Genomic DNA, 16408 nt, shown 5'->3' with positions numbered 1-16408 from the left:
GCAGTATACAGTGTGTATATATGTGTGTGTGTGTATGTGTGTGTAAATTTATATACACACACATGCAAACAGTTCCTGGAAGAGAATTCTGAATGCTTTGCTAGCAAAACACTGTGGTGTGCAAACCTAGAATTCAATAGAAAAAAAGCCATTTATCTGAAGGCTGCATAGTGGAGAGAGTCTTCAGTTTACCTCATTCTTTGTAGCAGCCCTTGATTTTAACAGGTTTTTGTAATAGGTACAAATAATCCCATACCTTTCTAGGTGCAATTTTAAGTTAAGCTAAAAATTCTTTGTAGGATTAATTTATTTGTATATGATAGTAGAAGGTAAGATCATGTCAAACCTTATAATTTGGGGAATCTGACACTATTTAAATTATTGGCAACTATTGTCTATTGTACAAAGATTCTTTTCTACTGGCTCGGTCTGTTACATTAATAATGCATTTTATATGTTCAAGCACACAACTTTGCATAAATACAAAGTTCACTAGTACATATTTGGCTATTTTGGCTATTTACAACACTAATTTCACTCTGCCGTAAAAATTCATGTTTTTCATCTGTAAGCATTATTGATACATCTTTACCAAAAACCTGAGCAATACAATATTTTCTTTATATGCTATATGCCTTTGTTTGCTGAAAGCTAACATTTTTGCAGTTACTTTAAAGGGCTGTACTAAACCCACAGCTTTAAGTTTTTTCCTAAAATAAGCATTGCAGCTAACCCTGGAACTCACAAATAGTTTTAAAATACAGTATTTCTCTTCTCCACATTTCCATGCCTTCGTATCAATGCTTAGTTGTTTTTCTTGGTGAACACTATAGATGATCTCCTGTTTGAAATGTAGGACAGGAGGGTGTCTCATGGCAGTGGAGCGGAGTTTTTCCTCTTTATAGTGAAATGGTGACCCAAATGTCCCTGTCAGTAGAGGTAGAGTCCTATGTAGCCCATGCTTCACACAAGCAGAAATGAATGCACTGTTTTTTAAAAAGCTAGATTGTAAATTATAAAATGATTACTTCAGAGATGGGGCTACCTCCACAGATATTCAAAGTATAAAATGGAGGAGCTTGATGTGTTTCACACTGGCTTGTTTGACATTCTTATATCTTACTGTTAATTCAGCAGTATTTTCTTGTGAAAGAAAACCCCAGTGTTTCAGCTCACTCGGGAGTCGGGAAGAGATGGACCACCACTGTGGTGCATTCCTTGAGTATTCTGTGGGAATGTCATACTTTTCCTTCCCAAGGTAAAAGAAACCATTGGGAAATCCTGAGGGAGACTATTTTTCCCCAAGTATTATGATGTCTAGTCAATTCTAAGAATACCACTGGACATGTTCTATGGACATTTGGGATTGCAGTTCCCATTGTGATTTGATTGGTCCTCAATCAGATGGATCACTTTTAAAGGAAAGCTTTGGTTGTCACCATTATACCACTGAGATCAAGTGTTAGCAAAGTATGGTTCAAATTAATTTATAATATGACCAAGAGCTTTTCTCTTCCAAAAGATGAATTGTATTGTAAATAGTTTCTCAAAATATTTTTAACTGGATCATGAGCATGGGGAGAGAAAGTTTCTCAGCTGCTAAGAATTTCCCCACTGTTTACTTCTTTCACTTACAGTGGTATTGCATTTAAGATTACAAAATGTAAGGTTTTATTTGTATCTATTACCCAAACCATTAAATTGTCTTTAATTTCATTATTATCTTGGGGGCCAGTGCACGAAAGGGCTGATAGGGGAAAACTTCCTCTAGCCAGTCAGCACTCTAACCCAGGATTAAAACCATCCCATCAAGTAGTATGTGAAGTCAAGTCTTTGTACACTTCCAGACCAAACATTGAAATGGACTCATTCATATAAATTTCTATAAATCCTGTAAGTGAAAAGATAGACAACTGTCAGCAGTTGCTTTTAAAAAGGTCACTATAATGAGTACTATATAGTACAGTATTAATTTATAGCAGGAAATCATATCTTATAAACTGTATATAAAAACACTGTTTTATGGTGCAATCATTTGTCAAACTTTTGTCTGTTACATTGTTTTTAGAGTGTGTGCATTCTTCTCATACCTAAGAATATCACTGTAAAATCTGCTGAATACTATTTTTAGGTTTTATTTGCACAAGACTGAATTAGTTTGAAATTTTTGGAAGCTCCTATTGAATATGCCTAAACATCTGTAAACATGAAAAATTTTCAATTCATTAAAAGCAAACATTTCAGTATGATTCTTTCCAAAGGTAATCCATGTTCTATGTTGTTAATGTGTGTATGTAATTTTTCTGACTCTTCCACCTCTTATAAACCTATTTTCTGTTTCATTTGTTTTGTTTTTGAAGGATGGCTCTTTTTTTCTTTTTAATGTTCTAGATGACCAAAACACTTTATTGGTTTTTACCCTTTTGCCTAAAGCTTTGATATCCCTATTTGATGTTCTGTGAATTCACTGTTTAATCTATTAAATGAAATAAGAAATAGTCCTGGTGACAAACAATCTGTTGATTTAGAGGAAAGGCCCCCAAAAAGTATTGGAAACTAACTTTGAATATACCGTTAGCTATTATTTTGCATCGTGGGCTTCATGGGAAGAACATGTTGCATTTATTTTGTCTTTATTAAAAGACTACTAGCCACAAGTTACTCTGATTATAGTTACTGTTTTATCAACCCACTTGATCTTCTTTAAAAAATTAAATTTATGTTCACAATTCAAAATAGTAAGCTGTCTTTTAGAAAATTTTTGAAGGGTAAAAATATATGAAGGAAAAAAGTGGCCTGTGTAGGTATGATTCCCTACATAGGACTTTTAGTTGTATCACCTTCAGAGATTTTGAAGTTTGTGATCAAGGTCTGTATATTATCCCAAACTTTATTAAGAATTGTTTTCTAATTGGTTATAACATTTTTCAATTAATAGTTTCAAAACAAATTGTTAATACAACTGTATAAAATGAACATAATTTTCTTCACTTGTATTTTTGTTATTGAGCAAGTTTATCAAAATAAATTGTCTACTAAAGAAACTAAAAAGGCTTCTATTACTTTGAAATAAGCTTCATTTTAAAAAGTGATTTCTTACAGGGGTTTCACATTTTCACACAGGGACACTTTCATGCCTCTTGGATTGGTTTCATTGTTAGCATTTGGGGGAGGGGGGAACCCTCCCCTGTCTTCTTCCATTCCCACTCCTAGCCCATCCCTAGGGAAGAGATGCCATTAATATTCCAGGACATGAATTAGGCCATGTTTACCAATAAGCAGAGTCACTCAGCAATAAAAGACCACATATGTGTGGCTCTCTTCTGCGTCATGTTTTCCATGAGAAACATGGAAGAGAGAAACTGAGCCAAAGCCCCCAAGGCCAGCCATCTTTCTCTTCTTTCTACCTTGCACGTAAACCTAAGTCCATTTTTGCTTCGGTCTTCTGTTTCTACTTTACTGCAGGCCAAAAGATCTAAGCTTTTAAGATCTTAAAATGTGAGCAATACAGCAGCCCTTGGCCCTCAGACTCATCCATGTGCCCCTTTACTATAGCTCTCTCTGAGGGTGTCAGTGTTAGTCCTGCTTAATAATTACTAATAGTAAAATAGTCACCCTTTGGTGCTGTTTCTTCTTTATATGGCCTTTTCAGGAGCCTCATGGGGAATTGTGGGGCGATTAAGACATAGTATGATTTGGGTGTTCGTGGGTTCTGGGACTTCAGAGCGTCTTAATAGGGTGACTAAGCATCCTGGTTTGCCTGAGGGTTTTTCCCATGTCATGGGACTTCCAGTGCTATAACTGGGAAAGTTCCAGCACACTAGGAGGAGTTGGTCACCCATCTTTACACCATCTAAATCTTATCCTGATTTATAACACAGGTTAGAAGTATTTGAAGGGTTCTTTTCTATAAACATCAGTGAATAGGTCAACTGGAAATTGTAATGGTAGACTTATACTAAACTTCCAAGAGGGGATGATAACACTTTTTCCTTCTTGGTAATACCTTAGGAAAGGCAACAGAGAGGCTTTAAAAAACAATAACTGCGTTCAGAAATACCTTATTTTGACTTAATCTTCCATCGGCTCTATTCTAGCCACTAGGAGAAGATTATAGGAAAAATACCAAGACTAGAGGACTGCAGCTTCCTTTTTATGCAAACTCAACTCTTCTGGGTCACAGTTACCCAGCAACAAAAATAAAGGTAGTTATTTATAAATGGTATTAAAGATAGCAAGCATAATGTATTATTTTTTAGGGTTTTGGTTCTTTTCCCAGGATAAGAAAACACTGTGGGATGGTATTTTGAAGCACATTCAAGGTTTTTACAAATCAGCCCTGATTCCAGTGACAAACTAAGACCACCCAAGATTAAATTTCAGGAAGAGATTATTCGTGAGACTTAAAAATTTTAGAGCTGGATGAAATGTTAAAGAGCTTGTCTAGTGTTTTCATTTTTCAGATGAAGAAATGGAGGCCTCAGAAAGACTTACTGACTTTCCCCAAAGTCACACAACTAGGTCTCACCAGAGCGCTCAACATGGGAAAGAATGTCTTTGACCAACGGGCCTTGGACCTAGGACAGATGTTTGTGTTCTCTAGCCATTGAACCTGTCTTCCTGCCACTGATGCCATTTACTTCATCCAAATCAATTCTGTCCAAATAGTCTTAACACTAAAGAAAGCATATAATTTCTTTATTCACATTTCTGTCATTCCCACTGTCTGGAGAATGAAGTCCAGACTCCTTTAGCGTAGCATTGAAAACCCTTCATGATCCAGCTTCAGGCTGTCTCTCAAATCTTATTTCCCACCACTCTCTCTCCGCTTTTTACTGGCAACCACCCCACTCTCCGTTCTTTCACCACACCTACTCTCTGCCTTGGCTGCGTCCGTGCTGCCTCCTCCTCCTCTCGGTTTTTCCTAATCCCTCCTGGATTTGAAATATAGCTAATCTTTTGCACTTTGTGTCTCTTCTGCTATACCTCTGTAACACAACTTCCCAGAGAAGAGTAGACTGCCTGGATTCCAATCTCAATTCCACAATTCTGGCTGTGTGACCCTTAGTAAATCTGTGAGCCTTGGTTTTGTCATCTGTAGAATGGGGCTAATCATAGTACCTACATTATGGGTTATTATTGGCTTACATGAGATAAAGTACCTAGCATATAGTAAGCATTCAAATGTTAGTTGCTGCTATTATCATTATTTAATGCTTCTCTAAAACTAGATTATAAACTCTCAAATGCAAAGAATATGGCCTTCTCATATTGTTTTCCCTAGAGAACTGGCACAATGCTTTTACACGTTGAATTAAATTTGGTTATAAAGGAAAATTATGAAACCATATTTCCTGGAGATTTGAAAGACCCAGTCATGTATCTACCAGAATTGTTTCAGTAAAATTGTTCCTGAAGGCTTGCCTAAATCAGCCTTTATAAGTGTGGTTACTGTATTGGTGTTTGACTATATAATGTCAGTTTCATTGACCTCCTTAGGACTTCTCTGTGGACTCAAGATCCTTTACTGCTGAACTCACAGTGCTCTAACATTGATACGTTAACACTGGAGGACCAGGATGATGCAAGCACAGTGTCGATCCTGAGAGAACTCTCTGGAGGTTGCTTCAAGATTGTGGGTTCTCTGCTGTCTTGAAGCCACACATTTGGTATGTTTTGCAAGGACTTGGTCCTGACAAGATAGTTTAAATTATTTTCTACTGAAAGGCATGTACTCAAGGATTTGATCTCATTTTAGATGCGGTTATCCCCAATTGTCCATTTTATGGCACTTAAGTAAATATTGCCAATGTATTTGGTCACTATTAAATCAATCCCCATTCATTATCTGTTGGGGCAAATCAGTGAAATAAATACTGTGTTCTGACTCTGGCACTCTTCCTCATATTGTTTAAATATCTAATAACATTTAATATTAGTTGTTGAAGACAATTCAGGTGTTGTCTTAAATTAAAAAATGAAAACTCTCATTGGTTTTTTTTTTTTTCCTGTTTAACAAAAACTCTCATTGTTTTACATTGCTTTGTTCTCCATGGCAAATGCAAATGCAGTCGAAGAAAATACTTTCCATGATCCGTAATAAATTGCTCTAGGGTGAAAAAAATTAATTTACACATCTAAGAAAACTTTTGGCCACCTCATCTTCTACATATTTTATTAGTGTAATTAATGAGCAGCAAACAGACTCATTTGTTGCAATCCCACCCTCACACACACCACTCTAGTGCTTTACCTCATTTCTGCTTTCAGGATCATCAATAACTTTTTCTAACCCTAAGTGCTATCGTGGAGAGGGAAGTTATGACTCTAAACTGGGACAAAAGAATTTTCTTTTTACAATAACAAATACCTGTAAAATTTTTAAAAAACAAACAGAACAGGAATAAAGGAAATTAAAAGTTCCCTCCTCCACAATTTACCTTCCAGAGATAACCATTGTTAACAGTTTATTGGATGTTTTAACAGACATTTTACTGTTGTTACAGCTTCATAAAAATAAGATCATATATTTGCCACTGCTTTCTTAATTTGTGATAGAAATCTTTCTATGCCAGTAAATATAGAGCTTCCTCATTTTTAATGGCTACTTAGTATTCCATTTAATATATATCATACCAAATATATATATTTGTCTTCCCATTTTGATGTACATTTAGGTTGCTTCCAGGTTTATTCCATTACAAATAATGCTGCTGTGAACTTCGGTCCTTAGAGAACAAAAACTTCCAAATATAATAACCTGACATTCTAACTGAAGCCTATCAACTGCTCTATTAAAGCAATTCATATTTTCAAAAGTATGGTGGTTAAGTGGCATTCAGTACATTTAGAGAAAGAAATTAACATTAAACCGATGGATTATGTGCTTTTCCATAAATCATCTTAATCCTCTTCCTGTGAAGTAAGAGGTGGTATTTTATAGACCAGAAAACTAAGGATCCAAAGGGTAAACAACTGGCTCAAGCTTCTGTAACTAGTCACTGGTGAATCTGGATTTCAGACCTTGGTTCCCTGACTTCAGATCTAGGACTCCTTCTCCTGTCCCACATTGCCAGTTTGGCTAGTCTAAAGGAAATAAAAATAGCTCGTCCCAGTTGCATGATTCCTTGGCTCAAACATGAGCAGCTAAATCTATGGTGTGCTTCTTATGGATATGGAATGCAAATAACCATAAAAGGTAGTCTCTATTTAGGAACAACTTGTGAATATTATCTACTTTGTTGAAAGGAAAAAAACATGTAAGAAAAGCCTCCTACTTGTTTGTGTCTAATCTTCCATCATTCCCCTCTCATTGTCAAGCTTTCTCTTCAGCATCATTGTTCAGTGGCATTTTATAGGGCTAACTTCCTTGATTAGTGAAGCTCGATGAGGTGACCCATTGATTTTATTGGGGCCCTTTCAGGATTGGAGCACCCAGGGAAATTTTCCCAAACAGGCTACTCCCCATTTCCGCTCCCACAGCACTTAAAAACCAACTGGATTCTTCTACCATGTTGGTAGGGAATTTATTTGTTATTTAGGGACCCTAGGTCATGCAGAGTTCCGTGGTGCAAACGTTAGGAAGCCCCCTCCAACGATTTGTCATCTGTTGGAAGATGACTTTTGCCCCAGGCTGGATGGTACAGTAGTTTTGCTGTGTCCATCTCATGCTTGAAGCATGATAAACTTCAGTGAGCTGGGAACTCCTGTGCTTGTGGACTGTCTCCCTGAGTGTACTAAGACCCGTTTCCTTGTAGGTCTTGCCATCTTACCAAAGTGTTGCTACCAAACACCGAGTGTCTCTATTCCCTCTGATTTTCAGAAATCTGATTTTTTTTTTTTTTTTTTTAATCTCTGGGAGAATATGCTCTCCCCTTTGGCTTCCCTCAGAGACATGTTTGCCTAGTACTTGCATCTCCTTCTTTGTTTTTTTTTAGGCTCTTTTTCTTTGGGGAAACTCCTTTCTTACCTTTGGGCCATGTGGTTTCATGGGGCTGATTTTACCTTCTGGCTCCAGAGCTGGACACAGAAGATAAACTTGGCCAATCAGTGTCATAGTAATTGGTTCAGAAATGAGCGTGGCATATGACCAGCCTGGGACTTTACTGAAACTCCTGGGGAAAGAGGTGTCCTTCTTCCTTTAGGGTTGCTAAGTGGCAGGGGGAACAGCCTGGTACTGCTGGCAGCCACGCATGAAGATCCTGCCTAAGCATCAAGCCATCACAGAAGAAAGGAAGATGAGAAATGGAGACAGAGTGCTGTTAGCATCATTTTAGCCTTTGGATCAAGCCATGCCTGAAGCCATAACTATCCCTGGATTCTTTTGTTATTTGAGCAAATAAATTCCCTTTTCTCCTTAAGCCGGTTTAAGTTGGGTTTCTGTCTCTTTTAACTGAAAAAAAATCTTTACACTCCCACTTTCCTCTTGACATTAAACACATTCCTCACTTCCCCTGCTTTGGCACGTCACCTTAATCTTTTAGTTCACTTAGGCTTTTACAAAAGACATAAAAAACCCTTGACTTCAGGATGCTTCTTCTCAACCCCCCCTCCCCGCCCCGGCAAAAAAGCACCTGCTCCTGGTTTGAAATGGAGGAAAGAAACAAAGCAAAACACAAATTAATATCTAAAAAAATATATCCCACCATACTCCTGGGGATGGGACCAGGTTAGAGCTCCTAAATAAAAGACCAGAGATGAGTTGACGCTGATCAGTTTCCAAGAACCTAAGGTAAGAGAAACTCCTGTCGTGCTCTGATGCCTTACATGGGGCCAGTCCTGATGTACATCCTGAGGGGAGCTGAGAAAGATGGTGCCCATGCATAGCTTTCCTCTTGGCTGGCCCAGCAGGCTGAAAGTCTTTGTGCTTTATCCCTCTGGCACAAATATATCTAGAATGAGTGTGTCACATAAGATCAAGCAGAAGAAACCAGAAACAAAGAATATTCAGCGTTGGATTTTACTTCTTGTACAATGTTGAAAACCCATGTATCCAGGGAGCAAAGAAAGTTGCGAGGATGGTAGATTACCTGTCTGGGGCTCCCGTGTCACGAAAAATGGCATCTCAAAGCTAGCCAGCCCATTCGACCCAGAATTTCCATCACGGTGGGCACAAGAGTCCTCACCTCTTGTCCACAGAGTAGCCATTGGTTGCTCCCAGCCTCTTGTGACTTCCTTACCTCTCTCTGCTCTTCCTCCTTTTCTGCCTTTTGGTGTTGGCCAAACGACAAACACCTTGGATTTACACACGGTGCTGCTCTCAGCCCACGACTGCTCTGCCCAGGGTAACTGGTGGTTAATAAGCAGTTCCTATTTTGAGGAGTTTGGCTGTTTCTGACCTGGCCTGCTGGGGTCAACACCTGAAGGTTCTCTACTCAGTAATGACCACCGCAAGTAGCACATGTTCTAACTAGTAAAACTACAGGTTCAGAATGTAAAGACTGATTTGAGAAATGGCCTGGATGAGAGAAAATTAGTAGCACTTACAAGCTAGTTGACGTTGGATACATCAGTTTGTCTCTCTTGACCTCTGTAAAAGAAGGGGTTGGAGAGGTCCCCAACTATGGAACAAGGACTTAGTTACATCATAATCACCTGGGGCCATTGTGAAAAATTCATGTTTCCACAGTTAAGCATGGTTCTGAATCAATCTCCTGGATGGGAATGTTTTCTTAGCAAACAACCCAGGTGATCTTGATGGGCACGTGGGTTTAGGAGCCACTGTAGTAGATGATCTCTCCTGAGGCTAAGAGCTCCCTGAGCTTGCTGTACTAGTCGGGTTTGGGTGGGTCTGGACCTGGTGGGGGTAGAAGGCTGTCAGACCTCTCCCAGGCAATCTGAAGAGCAGAAGATGTTTACCGCCCTTCGTACATGTGACAGGTTCTCTCATATTTTTCCTCAGTTCCTACCACAGGAAGGCAGCAGGCACCAGGGCTCTATTGGCCTAAACCATAGTTCTCTGCGGACCAAGAGGTTCTGAAAATAGACAAGAGGTCCAAATCCTGCTTCCAGGTTTTCATGAGCGTGGAGAAAGGCAGAATGATCCGGGAGAGGTGGTTATCAACAACAAAGTGGTAACTTCTCCCCTGGGGTGAGGAAGGTTCTCCCTTTCCCTACCCCAAGCTGCAGTGGTGCAGTCTGTTACCTTGGAGACCGGCTAACACATCCCGCGGGGCAAGCTTCACTGTTGCCTTGCTTGGAGGAGCTTGGACAAACTAGAAGTGAGAACTGGGAGAAGCAAGGCCCTGGGGTAGCAGGGGCCCTTTTTCCAAAGATGGAGAAATAAATGAAGAAGTACAAGCGAGGGTGAGTGCCACTAGGGTTCACAGGGGTGGTGAGAGAGAGGGTGGGGGAGGCCCAGACGCTAAGCTCTGGACTGAGGGAGAAGGTCGAGGGAGGCTGGGGTCTTAAGCACCCGCTCCCTACATGGCTAGCACTGTCTTAGGCGCTGTGGGTACGACAGCAGACCTGGAAGTAGTGGAGCTGGCAGGGAGACAGACCATGACAACGCCACGTGAGAGAGCGAGGGGACAGCCACCTGAGGACTTCCACGGGAGAGAAGGGCTTCCTTCCTGACGGCTTGGGGACAGCGAGTGGGGTTCAGGAAAGACTGCCTGAGTTTTCTTGTCAGACTAAAGGGGCAAAGCTTGAGCACAGGGGGCTATGAAACAGCAAGGTGTGTGTAAGTGGGGGTTGCCAAGGAGCAGAGGAGGGTGGGACTTGGGGTGGAGGGGTGCGTGACAAATGGATCCCGAAGGATGAGCAGCCTTGCAAAGAAGGTCCACCTTGATCACCCTGGGATGCTGCAGAGCCATGGCAGGGCTCTAACCAGGTACTAATAGGAACAATTTTCATGTGGCAGCATGGATTGGAGTGGATTGGATGGGGCCATGAATAGAAGTAACTTTGTAGTTACAAGTGTAGACCCTGAGGATGGCTTTATCCTGGATACATATTTACAAGAATCCTAGATTCAGCTGTTAACAAGCCAGAAAGTTAGCAGAAGGTTTTCTTTTATCCAATAATCAAGACTCCCTCTCTCCTTTTGAGCTAAGTGCTCTCTGCCATGGACGGGTTTGTTCTCTTCCCCTCGTCCAGCTACTCCCTCCCCCAGGGTAATGTGGCCCACCTTTGCCTAAACTCTGGACCTGTCCTTAGTGCATTTATTCAACAAATGTTTTTTGAGCAGCTGCTATGTTCTAAGCACTGTTTTAGGCAAAAGTATTCTAGCAGCAAACACTACTAAGTCCCTGCCCTCATGGATCTTCTAGTGTGTTTATGTGCCCCGCCCCCCTGAGAGTAAATAAGTAAATATATAGAACATCAGATGGTGGCTTGTGCTGTGGAGAGAGAGCAAGGTGGAAGGGGTGCCAGGTGACTTCCGGTACTCGAAGAAGGCCTCTCTAATAAGTTCATCTGAGCAAAGGCCAGAGGGTAAGGACGGTGCCCTGTCCCCTGTCTCCCCAGCACTAGCTCTCTCTGGCACTCTAAGTGTTCATGACACAAATAACAGCTTCCATCTCGTACTCTGAACTGCTTGAAAATGCAGCACATTTTTTATGGTATTCTACATTTTTATAGTACTTTGTATTTTCCAAAGCATTTTTACACTCTCAATTTTATTTGATCCTCTTGACAATGAAGTTGAAGGAGGCAGGGCAGCTAGCATTACCCCCATTCCATTCTGCAGATGGAGAAAACAAAGAATAAGAGTTTTTCCTAGCACACGACATTGTTTTGTAAGTTTTGTGCAATTCAACCCCTTCTCCATCTATCTGCCCACACAAGTCCCCCCAGAATCCAGTCGTGCAGGCCTCTGAATTCATTAAGAGCTGTTAATCACTCACCTGAAAGAGGGAACCGAGACACTACAGGGTGTCCGGTGTTCCTGTAGCGTTTCTGTTTCAACAGTCCCTGCCATTACAGCCTCCCAGGAAAGCTTACTGAAGTAAAGCCAGTTTTTTTTGTTTTTGTTTTTTTTTTAAAGACATTGCCACATTTTCCTGGTGCTTCCCAGAAAACAAAGCATCCTCTGAATAAAAGATTAAAGACCTGAACAAGAAAAGCAAGTTGCTGAACCATTAGGCTATTTCATTTAATGATTTCACAAGAACACATGCTCTAAATTAATGTTTAAGCTGCAACTTGATTCAGAGTTTCTCACTTGCTGTGCCTTAACTGGTATTTTTTTTTTTTTTGGTTGCAAGTAACAGAAACCTAAATGAGCTCGTTTAAGGAAAAAGGGAATTATAAGGAACAGAGTATCTCATGGAACCCAAGAGCAGAAAGTGAAGTCAGTTCTTACACATGCCTGCGATAAAGAATTAAAAATTTGAGAACCAAGGCAGTTTCTCAACCTCCTCCTTTCCCTTCACCTCTGCTCCTCAAAATGTTTATGGAGTGCCTGGCAGTCCCTGCTGTCATGTAATTTACAGTGTAATGGGAGAGACACACAAATTTTTTAAATTCACACTAATGAATGTATCATTCCAAATTAAGATAAGTGCTCTCAAAAAAAGGAGCACAGTTCTATGAAAGTCTACATAAAACCAAACAACCTGAAATAGAATGGGATGCTGGGGATGATTTCCTGGCGGAAGCAACATCTGAGCTGAAATGTCAAGGATGAGAATGGAGGGAGAAAGAGAAGAATGTTCCAGAGCAAAGACAGCAGCACGTAGAAAGGCCCTGTGGTTAAAGGAACTACATAGCGTTCCAGGAACTGAGAAGGGCAAGGGGCAGTGGTGACCTGGGAGGTCTAGAGAGGCAGGTGGGCAGCGGCCAGACCTTGTGGGGCCTCAAATGCCCTCAGAAGGATCTTGGTCTTCATCCTAGAAATAAAGAGAAGACTTTGAACAGTTTCAAGCAGGAGGTAGAAGAGGGTGAGACACTGCATTTATGTTTTTAAAAGATCACTCTGGCTTTGGTAAGGAGAACAGATTGGATGGGAGGACGAATGGGCTGTAGAGAGGCCAGTTAGAATCTGCTGCAATTGTCTATGGCAGAGATGACAGTGGCCTGGGCTAGAGAAATGTCAGCCAAGACAGAGAAGTAGAGAGATTGGAGAGAGGTAAAATTAACAAAATTAGGTGATGGATTAGACATGGTGAGTGAGTGTCAAGAATAATCCCTCGGTTTTTACTCATAAATATTAATAGATGGTGGTTCTTTCCTCTAAGCTAGAGAACAATGAAAAGAGAATAAGTTTGTAGGGAATATCGCAAGTTCGGTCTTGGACACGTCGAGTTGGAGATGCTCCAGGTGGAGATAGCCAGTGTCAGTGAGTGCACAGGTCTGCAGTCAGAGCGGGAAGTCTGGGCTCTTGCCGTACACCTGGGAGTCCTTGAAGGATGGATGGTAGTTGAAGCGATGGATATGGATAAGATGGCCTAGGAAGAGAGGAGAGAGTGAGAAGAGTGTGTACTATGTAGCCTCAAAGAACACCAACTGACACCAGTGGCCACGTAGAGGGAGGATGAGCCTTTGAAAGAGACCGAGGAGGAGCAAGCAGACAGGAGGACGCCGGGAGAGAGTGGCGCCTGGAAACCAAGGCAGGGAATGACCGTTCACTCCACTTTTCTTTTCCTGCTTCTGAAGGTACAAGGTAGCTTCACAGCTCTTAATTCCGAATTCCCAGAGAGAGAATCTGATCCAGCTTGGATATGTGTCTAACACTGATTCAATCAGCTGTGACTTTAGGCTGCGGGGACTCACCCCTCCGAGTGTAGATGCAGTTCTCAGAGAAGAGAACTCAACCTCCTCTCAACAGGTTTTCTTCTTCCCTCAGCCCTTCTTGAAATCCTTTTGGTCTGGCCAAATGGTCTTCTGTCTGTTCACTGTAGAGGCCAAGCTGTTTCCCACCTCACAGTCTTGACACCTGCTGTCCCCTCTCTGTAGCCCAGCCTTCACCATATCTTGACACAGACACCTCCTTTCTATCCTTCAAGAAGGCCTAGGCTCCTACGGCACCTTCCCTGACCTCTTTACCTGTACCCGTTCCTGACTACTTTCTGTCCTCTCATGCTGTTTGCTTCCTTCATGGCACTTTTCATGATTTGTAATCAGTTTGTTTAATTTTGTAAATATCAGATTCCCCTCTACAATGTAAGCTCTATGAGGACAAGGACAATGTCTATCTTAGTGGTTCTCAGTTGGGGATAATTTTACACACACACCCCACCAGGGGATATTCAGCAATGTCTGAGGACATTTCTGGTCATCACATTGGGGCAGGGTGGGGAGGCAGGCTGCTGGCATCTAGTAGGTAGAGGCCAGGGATGCTTCCAACCCTCCTGCAATGCACAGGACAGCCCCCGCAACACAGAATTATCTGGTCCCAGAGTCACAGGTGCCAAGGTTGAGAAAGCCTTGTTATCTTTTTCACAATTGTATCCTTAGCACCAAGCATAAGGCCTGATACTTAGTAGGTGTTCAATAATTATTTATTGAATTAATTAATTAAAGAAGAGTTGAGTCGAGCATAGATATACCCCAAAGCTATTGTCTGTATGCTGCATTTATTCCCTTTTCTGGAATTCTTTTCCTCCTTAGGAACATAAGTGTTGGGTGTTTTTACACTGGCTACACAAACCAGTCATGTCTTCCCTACTCAAGATAATACATTTCTGGAAAATCATTGGTAAGCAAATATTTTTGATTTTTCAAATGAAAACAGCAACAACATCTTGCTCATGGGAGGCTAGGGGGGAAATTACCTGCCTTGAAATGAGACTGGGCAAATGGTCATTGTATCATCTTTTATCTACCTGAGCGCCTTTAGTTATCTAATTACCAGGATGGTACAGTAAAATGTCTCATGAACCTGAAGTCCACATTTCATCAGGACTCTACAGGAACTCTTCTCAGTTACAGCACAGAAAAATGTTTCTGGAATCCCTGGAGGGGAAAGAGAGGAAGAGCGTGTAGTCAGTGTCCAGGGCTGGGGCATTGATCACGTCACTTTCTGTTTTGTAGCATGAGAAGAAACACGGACACAGAGCCAAAGAAGCAACTGAAGCAGAAGGAAATGAATGGACTTGGTCAAAAGTCAGACAATGGCTTACTAGTTACACACGTAAACCAGACACGGGACCTACTGGTAAAAACCACAGCGCTTTAACTGGGTAGTGATGCTTGCAAATCATGGCCAGGGAATGCAGAATGTCTTCAACTCATAGGACCCTAGGACTGCAAAAAGATTAATTAAACATTCATCTCTAATCCCCTGCCTTTAGAAATGACTGAAGAATCTCTATGGTATTTATAGAAATGTTATAGCCTACTTGGCCCCATCACTAAATATTCAGGAGCATGTGGAGACTCTGACTATGTTATCAAAGCCTGACGTCTAAGGCATTTAATTTTAAAATTCCCCTTCCTGAGATTTGTTTTTCTTTTGGGATTCCCTAAAATCTAGAGCCAGAAATCCATTTCAGGAAACGCCTTGGAGTGAGAGGGTTATGACAGGAGAATTAGCCTCTAGAATAACCAGACCATGGCTTTAGGCTGACTCTCAGTGTGTCAGTGAGCTGCCTTCCCAAGAGAGTGAGTAGACTGTCCAGAACTCAGAGTTCCTTCTACCTGGAACCACTGCCATCAGGAGTTGTCAGGTGCAAGGTGAGCCCACGACCATCCACCCACTCTACCCTAGAGTTTAAATATGCTAGCTCTGAAAAGATCATCAGTTGAAAACCAGACAGTTACAATGCTGGCAATTAAACAGTCAGAAAAATACTCATGTTTCACTGTTCTCAAGTTTTGACACTTACAGGAAAGCAAGTTTCATTAAAGGGAAATGAGGAAAGGGCTTGATAGAGTCTTGAGATTCTGAAGAAATCTTTCAAGGACTTCAGATGACGATGTCATGGGTCTTTATTTCATCTAATTTTATGTCAAAATGCCTGACTTTCCAGGCGTACAAAGGACCATTCTTACATTTATCAGCCACATCTGGGGCCTCCTTGCCTCACAAACGAAGACCTGTGGGAAAGAGGGAAAGTATCGCCCCAGCATGAAAATCTTACCATTCTCTATGTAAAGCGGCTAATTTCGTATATAATCAGCATGCCTACAGTCAAACTCTAAATGTGTTTAACAGTGGATCTTAAAGTATCAGTAATATAAAATCCATGTCCTAAAACACGACAGATCATTTCAAATGCAAGAAAGATGGAAGAAAGGTAAATTATAAAATCTACCATCCTCGGTGTTACCAACCTGGGAGACGGTCGAGTCCGGAGAGATGAGAAGAGCGACACCTAGTGTTCATATGACGCGGAGCAGCATTGCCCTGAGTATGACAAGGGACTGTGATTTTAGGCTGTGCTTTTCAAGGGCAGGACATGCATTAGCACAGAACACATGATGAGAAAGTAATGCTATCACCTGTTCTCTCTCAGTCCTTCATGGA

General features: G+C 41.2%; 1 protein-coding gene across 1 annotated transcript in view; it reads left to right on the top strand.

The window, feature by feature from the left end:
- Positions 1-10425: 10425 nt before the first annotated feature.
- VWA3A (von Willebrand factor A domain containing 3A) overlaps positions 10426-16408 on the top strand; it is a 53361-nt gene continuing 47378 nt past the window's right edge. The window contains exons 1-3 of the mRNA XM_069485686.1: positions 10426-10513; positions 14560-14638; positions 14974-15097. Coding sequence (XP_069341787.1) covers positions 10426-10513; positions 14560-14638; positions 14974-15097 — 291 coding nt within the window. The remainder of the gene's footprint in view (positions 10514-14559; positions 14639-14973; positions 15098-16408) is intronic.

This window comes from Eulemur rufifrons, chromosome 14, assembly GCF_041146395.1.
Source record: "Eulemur rufifrons isolate Redbay chromosome 14, OSU_ERuf_1, whole genome shotgun sequence".
Classification (NCBI taxonomy): domain Eukaryota; kingdom Metazoa; phylum Chordata; class Mammalia; order Primates; family Lemuridae; genus Eulemur; species Eulemur rufifrons.
This window is presented reverse-complemented; position numbering and strand designations above follow the sequence as displayed.